General features: G+C 42.7%; 1 protein-coding gene across 1 annotated transcript in view; it reads right to left on the bottom strand.

The window, feature by feature from the left end:
- LOC126354650 (UDP-glucosyltransferase 2-like) overlaps positions 1-15955 on the bottom strand; it is a 58887-nt gene that overhangs the window by 24677 nt on the left and 18255 nt on the right. The window contains exons 2-3 of the mRNA XM_050004424.1: positions 11401-11595; positions 9194-9378 (exon numbers count right to left, since the gene is read on the bottom strand). Coding sequence (XP_049860381.1) covers positions 9194-9378; positions 11401-11586 — 371 coding nt within the window. The 5' untranslated portion in view covers positions 11587-11595. The remainder of the gene's footprint in view (positions 1-9193; positions 9379-11400; positions 11596-15955) is intronic.

Below are 15955 nucleotides of genomic sequence, written 5' to 3'. Positions count from 1 at the left end.
GGCAGATAAGTTAGAACATTTAAAAAGGGAAATGGATAGGTTAAAGTTAGATATGGTGGAATTAGTGAAGTTTGGTGGCAGGAGGAACAAGACTTTTGGTCAGGTGAATACAGGGTTATAAATACAAAATCAAATATGGGTAAAGCAGGAGTAGGTTTAATAATGAATAAAAAAATAGGAGTGAGGGTAAGCTATTACAAACAGCATAGTGAACGCATTATTGTGGCCAAGATAGACACAAAGCCCATGCCTACTACAGTAGTACAAGTTTATATGCCAACTAGCTCTGCAGATGACGAAGAAATTGATGAAATGTATGATGAGATAAAAGAAATTATTCAGGTAGTGAAGGGATACGAAAATTTAATAGTCATGGGTGACTCGAATTCGTCAGTAGGAAAAGGGAGAGAAGGAAACATAGTAGGTGATTATGGATTGGGGCTAAGAAATGAAAGAAGAAGCCGTCTGGTAGAATTTTGCACAGAGCATAACTTAATCACAGCTAACACTTGGTTCAAGAATCATTAAAGAAGGTTGTATACATGGAAGAATCCTGGAGATACTAAAAGGTATCAGATAGATTATATAATGGTAAGACAGAGATTTAGGAATCAGGTTTTAAATTGTAGGACATTTCCAGGGGCAGATGTGGACTCTGATCACAATCTATTGGTTATGATCTGTAGGTTAAAACTGAAGAAACTGCAAAAAGGTGGGAATTTAAGGACATGGGATCTGGATAAGCTGAAAGAACCAGAGGTTGTACAGAGTTTCAAGGAGAGCATAAGGGAACAATTGACAGGAATGGGGCAAAGAAACACAGTAAAAGAAGAATGGGTAGCTCTGAGGGATGAAGTAGGTAAAAAGACGAGGGCTGCTAGAAATCCTTGGGTAACAGAAGAAATATTGAATGTAATTGATGAAAGGACAAAATAAAAAAATGCAGTAAATAAAGCAGGCAAAAAGAAATACAAACGTCTCAAAAATGAGATTGACAGGAAGTGCAAAATGGCTAGGCAGGGATGGCTAGAGGACAAATGTAAGGACTTAGAAGCTTATCTCACTAGGGGTAAGATAGATACTGCCTACAGGAAAATTAAAGAGACCTTTGGAGAGAAGAGAACCACGTGTATGAATATCAAGAGCTCAGATGGAAACCCAGTTCTAAGCAAAGAAGGGAAGGCAGAAAGGTGGAAGGAGTATATAGAAGGTTTATACAAGGGCGATGTGCTTGACGACAATATTATGGAAATGGAAGAGGATGTAAATGAAGACGAAATGGGAGATAAGATACTGCGTGAGGAGTTTGACAGAGCACTGAAAGACCTGAGTCGAAACAAGGCCCCCGGAGTAGACAACATTCCATTAGAGCTACTGACGGCCTTGGGAGAGCCAGTCCTGACAAAACTCTACCATCTGGTCAGCAAGATGTATGAGACAGGCGAAATACCCTCAGACTTCAAAAAGAATATAATAATTCCAATCCCAAAGAAAGCAGGTGCTGACAAATGTGAAAATTACCGAACTATCAGTTTAATAAGTCACAGCTGCAAAATACTAACACGAATTCTTTACAGACGAATGGAAAAACTGGTAGATGCGGACCTCGGGGAGGATCGGTTTGGATTCTGTAGAAATATTGGAACACGTGAGGCAATACTGACCTTACGACTTATCTTAGAAGAAAGATTAAGAAAAGGCAAACCTACGTTTCTACCATTTGTAGACTTAGAGAAAGCTTTTGACAATGTTGACTGGAATACTCTCTTTCAAATTCTGAAGGTGGCAGGGTTAAAATACAGGGAGCGAAAGGCTATTTACAATTTGTACAGAAACCAGATGGCAGTCATAAGAGTCGAGGGGCATGAAAGGGATGCAGTGGTTGGGAAAGGAGTGAGACAGGGTTGTAGCCTCTCCCCGATGTTATTCAATATGTATATTGAGCAAGTAGTAAAGGAAACAAAAGAAAAATTTGGAGTAGGTATTAAAATTCATGGAGAAGAAGTAAAAACTTTGAGGTTCGCCGATGACATAGTAATTATGACAGAGACAGCAAAGCACTTGGAAGAGCACTGGAACGGAATGGTCAGTGTCTTGAAAGGAGGATATAAGCAAAACGAGGATAATGGAATGTAGTCAAATTAAATCGGGTGATGCTGAGGGAATTAGATTAGGAAATGAGACACTTAAAGTAGCAAAGGAGTTTTGCTATTTGGGGAGCAAAATAATTGATGATGGTCGAAGTAGAGAGGATATAAAAGACTGGCAATGGCAAGAAAAGCGTTTAGAGAAGAAGAGAAATTTGTTAACATCGAATATAGATTTATGTATCAGGAAATCGTTTCTGAAAGTACACTCCTGGAAATGGAAAAAAGAACACATTGACACCGGTGTGTCAGACCCACCATACTTGCTCCGGACACTGCGAGAGGGCTGTACAAGCAATGATCACACGCACGGCACAGCGGACACACCAGGAACCGCGGTGTTGACCGTCGAATGGCGCTAGCTGCACAGCATTTGTGCACCGCCGCCGTCAGTGTCAGCCAGTTTGCCGTGGCATACGGAGCTCCATCGCAGTCTTTAACACTGGTAGCATGCCGCGACAGCGTGGACGTGAACCGTATGTGCAGTTGACGGACTTTGAGCGAGGGCGTATAGTGGGCATGCGGGAGGCCGGGTGGACGTACCGCCGAATTGCTCAACACGTGGGGCGTGAGGTCTCCACAGTACATCGATGTTGTCGCCAGTGGTCGGTGGAAGGTGCACATGCCCGTCGACCTGAGACCGGACCGCAGCGACGCACGGATGCACGCCAAGACCGTAGGATCCTACGCAGTGCCGTAGGGTACCGCACCGCCACTTCCCAGCAAATTAGGGACACTGTTGCTCCTGGGGTATCGGCTAGGACCATTCGCCACCGTCTCCATGAAGCTGGGCTACGGTCCCGCACACCGTAATGCCGTCTTCCGCTCACGCCCCAACATCGTGCAGCCCGCCTCCAGTGGTGTCGTGACAGGCGTAAATGGAGGGACGAATGGAGACGTGTCGTCTTCAGCGATGAGAGTCGCTTTTGCCTTGGTGCCAATGATGGTCGTATGCGTCTTTGGCGCCGTGCAGGTGAGCGCCACAATCAGGACTGCATACGACCGAGGCACACAGGGCCAACACCCGGCATCATGGTGTGGGGAGCGATCTCCTACACTGGCCGTACACCTCTGGTGATCGTCGAGGGGACACTGAATAGTGCACGGTACATCCAAACCGTCATCGAACCCATCGTTCTACCATTCCTAGACCGGCAAGGGAACTTGCTGTTCCAACAGGACAATGCACGTCCGCATGTATCCCGTGCCACCCAACGTGCTCTAGAAGGCGTAAGTCAACTACCCTGGCCAGCAAGATCTCCGGATCTGTCCCCCATTGAGCATGTTTGGGACTGGATGAAGCGTCGTCTCACGCGGTCTGCACGTCCAGCACGAACGCTGGTCCAACTGAGGCGCCAGGTGGAAATGGCATGGAAAGCCGTTCCACAGGACTACATCCAGCATCTCTACAATCGTCTCCATGGGAGAATAGCAGCCTGCATTGCTGCGAAAGGTGGATATACGCTGTACTAGTGCCGACATTGTGCATGCTCTGTTGCCTGTGTCTATGTGCCTGTGGTTCTGTCAGTGTGATCATGTGATGTATCTGACCCCAGGAATGTGTCAATAAAGTTTCCCCTTCCTGGGACAATGAATTAACCGTGTTCTTATATCAGTTTCCAGGAGTGTATTTGTATGGAGTGTAGCCATGTATGGAAGTGAAACATGGACGATAACTAGTTTGGACAAGAAGAGAATAGAAGCTTTCGAAATGTGGTGCTACAGAATAATGCTGAAGATTAGATGGGTAGCTCACATAACTAACGAGGAGGTATTGAATAGGATTGAGGAGAAGAGAAGTTTGTGGCACAACTTGACTAGAAGAAGGGATCAGTTGGTGGGACATGTTCTGAGGCATCAAGGGATCACAAATTTAGCATTGGAGGGCAGCGTGGAGGGTAAAAATCGTAGAGGGAGACCAAGAGATGAATACACTAAGCAGATTTAGAAGGATGTAGGTTGCAGTAGGTACTGGGAGATGAAGGGGCTTGCACAGGTTAGAGTGGCATGGAGATCTGCATCAAACCAGTCTCAGGACTGAAGACAACAACAACAACAACAACAGTACACTGACGCGACAAAAGTCATCGGATACCTCCTAACACCATGTCGGACCTCGTGTTGCCCGGCTCAGTGCAGGAACTCGACGTGGGATGGACTCAAAAAGTCGTTGGAACTCTCTCGGAGAAATAATAAGCCATGCTGCCTCTATCACCGTCCGTAACTGCGAAAGTGTTGCTGGTGCAGGATTTTGTGCGCCAACTGACCTCTCTATCACGTCCCGAATGTTCGATGGGCTCCATGTCTGGTAAGCTTGCTGGCCAAATAATTCGCTGAATTGCCCAAAATGTTCTTCAACCTTGTGACTTCTGAAATTTTCCCGGCGTATTTCTTCTTCTAATAATTTCCGGGTATGCAGCCGGTTCCGTCGACATTCTGCCACGATATTTCGCCCCAGAGACGTCCGGCCATCATCAGGTGAGTACACAGCTACCGAAGAGCCCAGGTGCAGTCTCGTTATTTATGCCGAATTTCGCGCATGCGAAATGCACTGGCATCCTACAGCGCATGCGTCAGGTGTTGACATGCGTTGCATAGCTGAGTTATACGTGCTGCCCTCGGTAGTGAAAGTAAGAGATCATTTAGTCATTGAGTATCGAATGACGCCGTCGATTCCACTGTGACTGAATAATTTCAATAACAGGATTCCAATTTTTATCCAGCTGGAAACCGTTGTCACGATTTATAAGACGTATTTCCACTGATTCTTTGATTACAGAATCCCAAAATCTGGAAACCGGAGCTAACATTTTTGTTCCATTGTATTCCATTGAATGTCCCAAAGAAATACAGTGCTCTGCTACTGCCTATTTTGACGGTTGCCGCAGACAGGTTTATCTTTCATGTTCTGTACATCGTTCATGGACAGTTCTTGTCGTCTGGCCAATATTTGCAGAGCCACATTCACAGGGAATTTTGTAGACGCCTGCTTTCTTCAGTTGTAAATCGTCTTTAACGGATCCAACCAGCGCCCAGTTCTTTGCTGGTGGACGGAAAATAACCTTGATTTTATTTTTCTTCAGTAATCTGCCTATATTCTTCAACCCTAATCGCGAACCGTTCTGGCTCGGTGATCTCGCACATGGTCATCGACAAAAATTCCATCGTGGGATGGTTGTAAATAGCTACCAAGTGGCCGAACATAGCCGTCTTTAGTTTGAGATTGATTAATTGGACCAGAGCACCCAGTCCACCCCATGTAAATACAACCCACACTGTTACGGAACCACCACAAGCTTACACAATGCCTTGTTTCAAACCTGAGTCCATGGCTTCTTGGGGTCTGCGCCACACTCATACCCTACCATCAGCTCTTACCGACTGAAATCGGGACTCATCTGACCAGGCCAAGCTTTTTCAGTCGTCTAGTGTCCAACTGATATGGTCAAGAGCCCGGGAGAGACGCTATAGTGCTCTTAGTAAAGACACTCCCGTCGGTCGGCCGCCGCCACAGCCCATTAACGCCAAATAGATTCGTTACACTTCCCACATTTATTTCGCCGCTATTTCACTCAGTGGTCCTTGTCTGTTAGAACTGATAACTCAACGAAAACGTCGTAGGTCTCGGTCGTTAAATGAAGGCCGTCGGCAACTGCGTTGTCCGTGGTGAGATGTAATGCCTGACATTTGATATTCTCGGCATACTATTGACAGTGTGAATCCAGGAATACTGAATTCCCTAACGATTTCTGAAATGGAGTGTCCCATGCGTCCACCTCCACTTCACACTCTATTAATTCCCTTCGCGCGTCCATAACCACGTCCAAAATCTTTTGACATGAATCACCAGAGTATAAATGACAGTTCCGCCGGTGTATTGCCTTTTTATACTTTGTGTACACCATGCTATCCTCATCTACATATGTGCATATCACACTCGCATGACTTTTGTCACCTGATGGTACCTAATCCATAGACGTGGAGACCGGATAACACGACAGAATGAGCTGTCGATAGTCGTAACATGAATGAAGCGGACGGATTTTTTCATGTATCCACGCCAACTATCCAACGTGTCTCCAAGGAATAATGTACATTTTGCAGCCGTGTATGACATCATAAGAAACTGTGATCGTAAACAGATTCTGAGCGACAAGGGCAAGAGACGAGTGTCACGCCTTGTTGATGAAAATCAGTTTCAAATTCAAGGGTATTTGGTCCTATCTCCATATCAACTAGTTTTGCGAAGAGAACTGCGTGGAATCGGTATGTAGTGTCAGGTACCTTGTGAAATATCACAGCTCAAAGGGACACATAAAGCTACACGCTTGAAATGGGACACTTAAAAAGGAAACTGGAATTAGCTAATTGGAGGTATTTAGTTTGGCCCGACAGTCGTGACTTTGCCTCATATCAAGTAATGCAGACGTCGAGACCATGGGCGTGTCAATGAGACACTGAAACTACAATGTCTGTAGTTCAGGACGGAGATGGTTATGCGATGTTTTAGGGGTTGTTTTTCACCATCTCTTCAGCCCACTAATTCACGTTACTATGAACATTAATTTTATTTACTTACTTATTTATTTATTTATTTTACACATATAGTTCCATAGGACCAAGCTGAGAAGAGAAATTCCATGTTCATGGAACGAGTCAGTACATGACGTTGATTTGAGAAAAGTTAATAATATATCAAATAAAATTCAAACGAATGTCATGCAGACGACAAGCTGCCGAATATATAACGGCGTAATTAACAACACAACACAGGGATTACCTTAATTATTTCCCAGCAAATCCTGTCAAAGCAGAGGGAGTGACCCATGAGGAAATCCTTCATATAAGACCCGAAAGTGTGACGACTGCTGCTAAGAGTTCTTGTGGTAGCTTTTTGAAAATGGGTGCAACAGAATTCTGCACGCCTTTCTTCACAAGAGACAAAGGGATTCGATCTAAATGCAGATTGTATTTCTGCCTAACATTAACTGAGTGAAAGCTGAATGTCTTACGATAAAGCTCATATTGTTAAAAAAAAAAGAAGACATTAAATAAAACATACGTGGAGAGATCAATGTGATAGTTCCGGAACAAAGGTCAACAACAGGTTCGCGGCACTACACTACATGTTGCTAAAACTGCTTCTTTCTGAGCCAAAAAGTAGCCATTGCAAATGTGAAGAACTACCCCCAAAATACAATGCATATATTATAACCGAATGAAAATAAGCAAAGCAGATTAATTTTCGGGCTGAGGTATCACTTACTGGTAGATACTGTTCTAATGGTAAATATAACAGTATTCAGTTTTTGTACAAGATCCTGAACATTGGCTTGCCATAAAAGCTTACCATCTATCTAAGCGCCTAGGATTTTTGACTGCTCAGAATCACTAAACATATGCCCATTCTGTGTAACCCAAATGTCAGCTTTAGTCCAATTGCGTGTTAGAAACTGTAAAAATTGAGTCTTACTGTGATTTAGCATCAATTTATTATCCACGGACTCATCTGTCACATTGTTTTTATCACATAATAGTACTGCAACTGTTGGACCATCACTTACCCATGGCCAGCCGGAGTGGCCGAGCCGTTCTAGGCGCTTCAGTCTGGAACCGCGCGACCGTTACGGTCGCAGGTTCGAATCCTGCCTCGGGCATGGATGTGTGTGATGTCCTTAGGTTAGTTAGGTTTAAGTAGTTCTAAGTTCTAGGGGACTGATGACCTCAGAAGTTAAGTCCCATAGTGCCCAGAGCAATTTTTGAGCTTACTCATGTCTCGATCACACGCCACCACACAGCTGTTCTGATTACTGTGGAGAATGATCTTTTTGCTGTTCTTAAAGTATGAGAGGCTCCACTTGTGGGCTATTCCTCTTACTCCATAATGGTCCAACGCTCGCAGCACTATCTTATGATAAAAACAAAGATCACCTCAGTTAAATCAGAGAAGGGGCCTAGTGTTCGCAACTTTTTGTTCGTGCAGTGCCTCGTAGAGAAAAGAATACGAAGTTCAGTTGTTGAACAGCTTTTAAAACCAAACTGTACGTCTGCAGCAAATTATGTGTACCGAAATGATGAATTGCTCACATACAAGTAGCCCTTTCAACAACTTTTGCAAACACCCATAATACCAAAATACATCTAAAATTACCGACATTGTCCCAATCTCCTTTTTTGTTAAGAGTTTCAGTACTGAGTTCAGGAAACTGATCGTTTCTAAAGAAGTATGCAGCACAGTGATTTAGTATACTGCGATTTAACTAGACTCCATCACCCCTTTGTCATTATCACAGAGCTTCAGATAGCAGTCTCGAAAAACTATTTTCTAAGACTCTTTGCTGAAACTAGGTTTTTATGAAATTCACCTACCATATTCGGAAAGTGATTGTTAACTAATGTGTTTAAATCTAACTTAACAATAAATAGTCAGTAACCTGAAACAAAGCGGTTATTTGAAAATTATCGGTGACTAGGTGTTTGCCTTCCTTACGCACCTTCATGACGAGCATGCTTTGGACACTCCCATCTTCCAAGATGACAACTGCCACGATCATATAACGGCGTGCAAAGGCTCCTGGTCTCACAAATACTCAGTCAATCGGTCGTTTCTCGACTGTACCGCTAAATTACTCGATTTTAATCCCACAGAAAATGTTGGACTATCTGTTGCAGCGACAGAAGCGCAGCAGTCAACATACTCTGTCTGGCAGCTCCACCGGGTCTAAGTATCAATAAGCGACCTTAACCGGATATGACATATGTGAAGAAAATTGTCGACTCTCTTCCTTGCATATCCTGAGGCCGCTATCAAGGGTGGAGGCGGTGTACACGGTATCAGCGTGACTTCTCCTTATTATATCTTTCTGTTCTTGGTTGGCATTTACCGGCCTTGAGGCAGAAACTGAACTGGTGAACACGAGTCACACACCCACATGTAGAGGAACAGGGCACGGTCTATTCTGACTTTCAAAACACTCCATTTACCCGTACCGATGTACCATGTTTTATTTTTTTGAAGCACAGTAAACAAAGATGATTGAACTTACTTCAAGAATTCTTTAATAGGCGTCAAACCAAACTGAAACTCGCAGCCATATCTCGCCCCGTCAAGAAGCACTTGAAAAAATGCCACAGGAGACGTTGCATCGGGTAGTTCATTGAAATCAAAATTTTCTATGAAGTTTGTATAACTCTCCGAAATGTCAACCTCAGTGTAGTTTTCAGTGGTAACCTGAAACAAATAGGGAAATGTATGCAGAGTTGAGTGGATGAGAACACAACAATCAACTATAATGTACCAACATATTTCACAAAAATGTTTTATGCAATATAATTCAGTACAATATATAAATAATTTATTGACTGTATTTCTTTACAGACGTGTTCCTGAAATGCGGTCGTGCAGTATTTCAGTATATTGTAGCAGCAGAACCAATTTTTTTAACCTTCTAGGTTGGTGCATAGCTTCGTAATATTTTTGTTTCGCATTTTGGCACACTGTGCGCTACAGATTTATTTATCTATTGTTACTTTTTATTTGTGGTTCACTGTTGCTGTATGACTTTACATATTGTTGTTTTGCCGCTTGGAGATAGTGATTGGACCTGTGGACGCTAGAAAATGGAGAAGCAGTTGGGTACATATATAGATTGGGTTTCAGTAGGCATGGCCTGCACATCAGTAGGTGTGGGACTTGGGCGTAAAGCTTACAGGTGGCAGTGTAGTGGGGGGCGGTGGGATCAGTCATGGGAAAATTTCTGTAGTAGTTAGTGTTAGAGATGCTAATTTTTTTTATATTGAAGTCAGCTGATAGGTATTGCTGCTTAAAGAAAGTCTCTCTCACAAAGGAATCACCTTCAAAGAAAGTCAGGTATCAAAATAGTGAAGGAATTAGTGTGCTTCATCAAAATATAAGAGGTATTTGAGACAAAGTTAGTGAACTGCTTGTAGATGTTGACTCTGACGTTACTGGTATAAAAGAGCACCACTTAAATAATGCGACAGTTCAGAGGCTTTATTGACCAGTGCGTAATATCTTGTTCTTTTTCAAGGAATTCTTTGCAGAATGGGGGAGTGGCCATGCAAGTATAAAACAGGATTCCATTTGAGTACATAGATGTATCAAACCACTGCTTTGAACACACATTTGTATGTTGTGCTGGGATAGCTGAATTTAATGAGGCTTAACTTCCAGTTGCTATTATTTGTACGTCCCCTAACTCTGACTTTAGAGCGTTTCTGCTCAAGTTAGACAGGGTTCTTGGTTCACTTTATAGGAAAACCAAAAATAAGTAATACGTGGTGACTTCAGTATTAATTTTGTATGTGACTGTGGAAGAAAATTGATGTCGCAAGACCTCCTGAATTCATCACATTAAGATGGATTAAAATATGCCACACGGAGTAGGCGTTCGGTTTGAGGTGCCATGTCACGGATTGCGCGGCCACTCTCGCAGGAGGTTCGAGTCCTCCATCGGGCATTGGTGCCTATGTGCTGTTTTTACCATAAGTTAGTATAGCTTAGTTTAAGTAGCGTGTAAGTCTAGGGACTTAGGAACCACCCACATTTGAACATTTTATGATTAAAATTTGTTGCATGCCGCATGTGTAACCCAGCTCCCCAGTTTACTAAGCGCATAAGCTAACCATCATACCACCGTAGCAGTGCAGCTAAAATAATTGCGTGGACTCCCCCAAGTCCAATGCTCTCCCAAACACAAACTTCAGTTCACGCCTTCAGGTCATTTTCCCCTTCTTAAATCATCATTGTTGCTGAGCTTCTCTAGTATTGGAATATCACCCCAGCTTTGTACGTAATTCCATCAGATCTATTGATATGATGAAATTATATTTTCCTTGAGACACACACACACACACACACACACACGCACACGCACACACACATATATATATATATATATATATATATATATATATATATATATATATATATAGGGTTGTCCATGCAGGGGTTTTAGCCATACTGTTATGGTGATGTAATGTTTATCAATCTGCATAGTACGCAGGCGACCTGGGTTCAAATTTTAATTCATCACTTCAGCTTCTATCAACATCGAAGATAAAGTAGAGAGTCATATGTCTCGAGGAAAATGTAATTCCATCAGATTAAATGCCATTTGTTATTGTCAAATAAGGAATATTTAATGGATCTCGTGATGGTTTTTTGCCACAGACAGCCTGAGAAAAGTTGAATTTTGTTAAAAATGAATGCGGAGAATGCTGGCTGGCTTACGTGAAGTGGGTGGGTAGTGATGAAGGTGACCTGGTGGCCCCGCCTGGCCAGTTCCAGCAGCACGGTCCTCAGTGGCAGCTGGTGGCTGATGGAGGGGGTTGGCACAGCTGCCAGGATCCTGGCCCCCAGACACCTGTCACCCAGTGTCAGGAGGCAGGCGGCTGCCAGCAGCAACGTGGTCCTCATACTCGCCAGCTATGAAGAAAGCACTATGTACATCAACAATGACATAAAAATAATAAGCTCATAAAACAAATTATAAAATTCCATCTTAAAAAAGCATCGAGGATGATGTGGAGCACTATAGATGATATAAAACTGATAAGAGGCGCTCGTGTGACGCTTCCCACTAAAGTAAATCGTGGCATTGGAGAGGTGTTTTTGTACTGGTTGTTTGTATGGAATGAACACAGTAAGATGAGTCGATGTGAACACGTGACAATATGGCAGAAAAGAGTAATTGTGTTTGGATGGGCCCATGACCACATTGTGAATGAAGTTATCTGTTTTGTTGGTGTAGTAATGTAGATTTTCCAAAGTGTCTATGACAAATAGTGTGCAACTCACAACCACGTAACACAGCGTAAAACAAACGGTCATACAAAATTCCAAAATGAGAGGGGTCAGAAAAGTGGATTTCGGTAGCAGGAAAAGCAAGATAAGGGAAAACAGAAGATGCACATCTCCTGGAATGAAAGGGCGCTGCCTTGAAGAATTTTGATCAGCACAGAATTGTTCTGAAAGCTAGTCACTGCTTGTTGGCGCTAGTCAGGCAATCTGTCGTAGTAGCCTACTGGGAGACAAGCAGCCACTGGGAAGTAACCGATTTTGTGACATTTTACGAGTGCATAACCAGGAGCGAATTGTATAGTTTCATCTCTGGGCTTTGATAGGTTAGTTTCTTGAGTTTTTGCGTGTTAATTTAATATTTATTGGACACAGTTCTCACATTTTCGTTTGCGTCGGAAAGTAACCCGATTTTGTGGCCTACTACCATTTCCTAATCAGGAGCGAATCATTTAGTCTCACCTGAGTGCTTTGGTAGCTCAGTTTTTGATTCTCTGCGTGTTAATATAATTTATTGTACACAGTTCTTGCGTTTTCCTCAGCATCCACAGTTGAGTTCCGTACCGCATGTCGATTGTCCTTGTTTGTCTGTGTAGCGTAGTCTAGGGACTGTGATGTCTGTGTGTGGATGCTAGCCGAGTTGATAACACTTCCTTCTCAGCTCCAGGCTGTGATGGCTTCGGTTACACAGCTTGAAGCTGCAGTGGATGGGCATCACTGTTATGGACCGGCCTCGCGTATCCAACGGATGTCCAGCATGTCTGAGTCCGCCAATTGGCCCCCAACAGTGACCAGCCCAGTTACTGATCGCACTGTGGTCGAGTGGAAAATCGCCTCAGGGCGTGGCAGGCGGCGAAATACTTCCCAGGGGACCACATGTAAGGACTGCCCAGTTGGTGTGAGAAACAGATTCCAGGTGTTGTCTGCGGCTGACATTGTCCCTCAGCCAGATGCAGTCGCTTCTCCTTATTCAGAAGGAACTTCTTGGCCTGCAAGATCTGGCAGATTGTAGAGAGTGGTATTATTGGTAGCTGGGAGCTCACATGTTACGCAGGGTGGGGAAACTTAGGGACATGGTTGCCAAGGAGGGAAAGAAAGCCAATGTGCACTCTGTGTGCATACCGGTTTGGGTCATTCCAGACGTGTAACAGGTCTTTCCAGATACCATGAAGAGCAGAGGGTGCAGCCAAGTGCACGTGGTGGCTCACGTTGGAACCAATGATATGTGTCACTTTGGATCAGAAGAGATTCTCTGTGGTTTCGAGTGGCTGACAGAAGTGGTAATGGCTGCCAGTCTTGCTTGTGAGATGAAGGCAGAGCTGACAATTTGCAGCATAGTCGACAGGAGGAATTGCGGACCTTTGGTACAGAGCCGAATAGAAGGTCTGGATCAGAGTCTGGTACGGTTCTGTGACCATGTAGGTTGCAGATTCCTCTACTTGTGCAATACGTTAGTTCAGTTTCAGGTTCTGCTGAATAGGTCACGAGTCCACAACATGCAGGAGGCGGGTATATAACTAGCAGGATCCGTCCGACGTGGACTGGGCGGTTTTTTTTAGGTCAGACGGTCTCTGGGAAATAAAAAAAGGGCTTCAGTCTCAAAGGATACACGTTGAACAAAGGATGAACGTAGATACAGGAACCATCCGTATAAGTTGTAAACTGTCGTAGCTGCGTTGGAAAAGTACTACAGCTCGAAGTGTTAATAGAGAGCACTGATGCTCAACTCGTTATAGGCACTGAAAGCTGGCTAAAAGCAGAGATAAACTCCGCTGAAATTTCTGCGAAGGACATAATGGTGTTAGGAAAGAATGGGCTAAACACAGTGGTCTGTGGCGTCTTTGTTGCTATTAGAGGTAGTTTACCTTGTAGAGCAATTGAAGCAGATAGGTCCTGTGAGTTAGTATGGTCAGAGGTCATTCTTGGCAACCGGAATAAGATAATAACTGGATTCTTTTACCGATCACACACCTCAGAAGATATAATTCCTGAATGTTTCAAAGAAAACTTGAATTTAATTTCAAACACGTAGCTGACTCATATAATTATAGTTGTCTGTAATTTAACCTCGATATATTGGCGAAAATACATCTTTAAACCCGGAGGTACATATAAAACATAATCCGAAATTGGGCTAAGTGCATTCTCTGAAAATTATTTCTAGCAGATTTTCATGAGCCCCTCGCATTGTAAACGGTTGTGAGATCACAGTTAACCTCTTAGCAACAAATAGTACTGAGCTAATAACGAACATCAAAACGGATACAGAGATTAGTGAACACAGGGTCGTTGTAGTGATATTGAAAATTGTAACTCCCAAATCTCCTAAAAACAAACAAAAATATACCTATTCTAAAAATTAGTTTTTCAAAACCTCAAAATTTAGAGCGGACTTCAAAGCTTATAATAGTTTCCACAGTGAAACTTTATTTCGAAATCTGACAGAAAGTCCAAAGTGATTCTGGTCGTATGGAAAGTATGCTAGCGACAAGACACAACACCTTCTCTGCGCGATAGCAATGGAAATACTACTGACCAGAGTGGTGAAAAGCAGAGTTACTAAACACAATCCTGCGAATTTCGTCATCAATAAGACGAAGTAAATATTTCAGAAATCGGACTAACAACAGGTGTCAGCATGAGTAGCTTAGAAGTAGATATTCTCGGAGTAGTGAAGGAACTCAAATCACTTAATAAAAACAAATCCACCAGTCCACACTGTGTGTCAACTAGGTTCCTTTCAGAACATGCTGATGCAATAGCTCCATACTTAATCATATACAACCGCTCGCTCGACGTAAGATCCATACACAAAGACAGTAAAAAGTAGCACAGGCCACAACAATATTCAAGAAAGTTAGTAGGAGTAATCCACTAAATTACAGGTCCATATCATTAACGTCGATATGCAGCAGGATTTTGGAAAAGAGTGATGCGCAGTGACGATGAGGTCGATTTAAGCGCGACCGTTAGTCTCTGTCTCTCTTTGTGATGGGGATTTTTGTTTTTGTTTGTATGGTGAGGGCGGACGATAACCGCCGTGACGTCGTGGCAGATAAGATCCTTGGCTCACTGCTGCACTTATAATGTTAGCCAGAGACTAGATCAGCGGAGATTGCCTGATGTAGAAGTTATTTGGGTGTGTTGCCTGGCCACCTACTTGTGCTGGGATTTGGTTCATTCAGAAGAAGCTTGTGTCAGCTGTGGTGCCAGGTTGGTTTCCTGCCAGCCATTTCCAAAGGACTGAAGAAAAAACTGACTTTGTATATGCCCAAACGATTGCAGCCATTGTAGTAGTAGTAGTAGTAGTAGTGGCTTTATTCATCTTTAGATCTCTTTTTACAAGGATATAGGACATGCAAAGTATTTACAAGTTTAGATCAATTTAAAATAAGCTAATTCGTATACACATATATTTACATACCTCTGGTTACAGAAAATCATTAGATTTACTCCTGGCATAGAATACGTTTTTAAAAAATAACTTATTAAATAATGTAATGCCATATTGTTCACACATATCTCACTATCAGTCACTGCACACACTATACACACAGTTTCATGACACTTCACTCACTATACACAAAAACACACACACACGCACACACACACACACACACACATTCTTGTGATCTCTGGCCCATTTTCTGTACCGCAGCTTCCCATTTGCTATACTGAAAAAATGAGTCATCATCCCTCCATAATGAGTGAGATGTTGAGCTCAGAAAGAGGAATACGTGTTAGTATTGTTCTATGTATAGCTTGGGGGTAAGTATTCCTAGAAAGGAAAAAGAAGAAAAAACATGAAGGTGTCATGTGGAATGTTGAATGTTTAATAATAATAACAATAATAATAATAATAATTATTATTATTATTATTATTATTTATTTGTACAACATTTTTTATCAAAAACCTACTCTGTTTTTTTAAGTAATCCTTCAACATAAAAATTGTGTATGACAGGTACTTTTTGGATGCCTTTTTAAA

The sequence above is a fragment of the Schistocerca gregaria genome, chromosome 3 (assembly GCF_023897955.1).
Source record: "Schistocerca gregaria isolate iqSchGreg1 chromosome 3, iqSchGreg1.2, whole genome shotgun sequence".
In the NCBI taxonomy this organism is placed as follows: domain Eukaryota; kingdom Metazoa; phylum Arthropoda; class Insecta; order Orthoptera; family Acrididae; genus Schistocerca; species Schistocerca gregaria.
The sequence above is the reverse complement of the archived record's forward strand: the minus strand, read 5'-3'. Positions and strand labels throughout refer to the sequence as shown.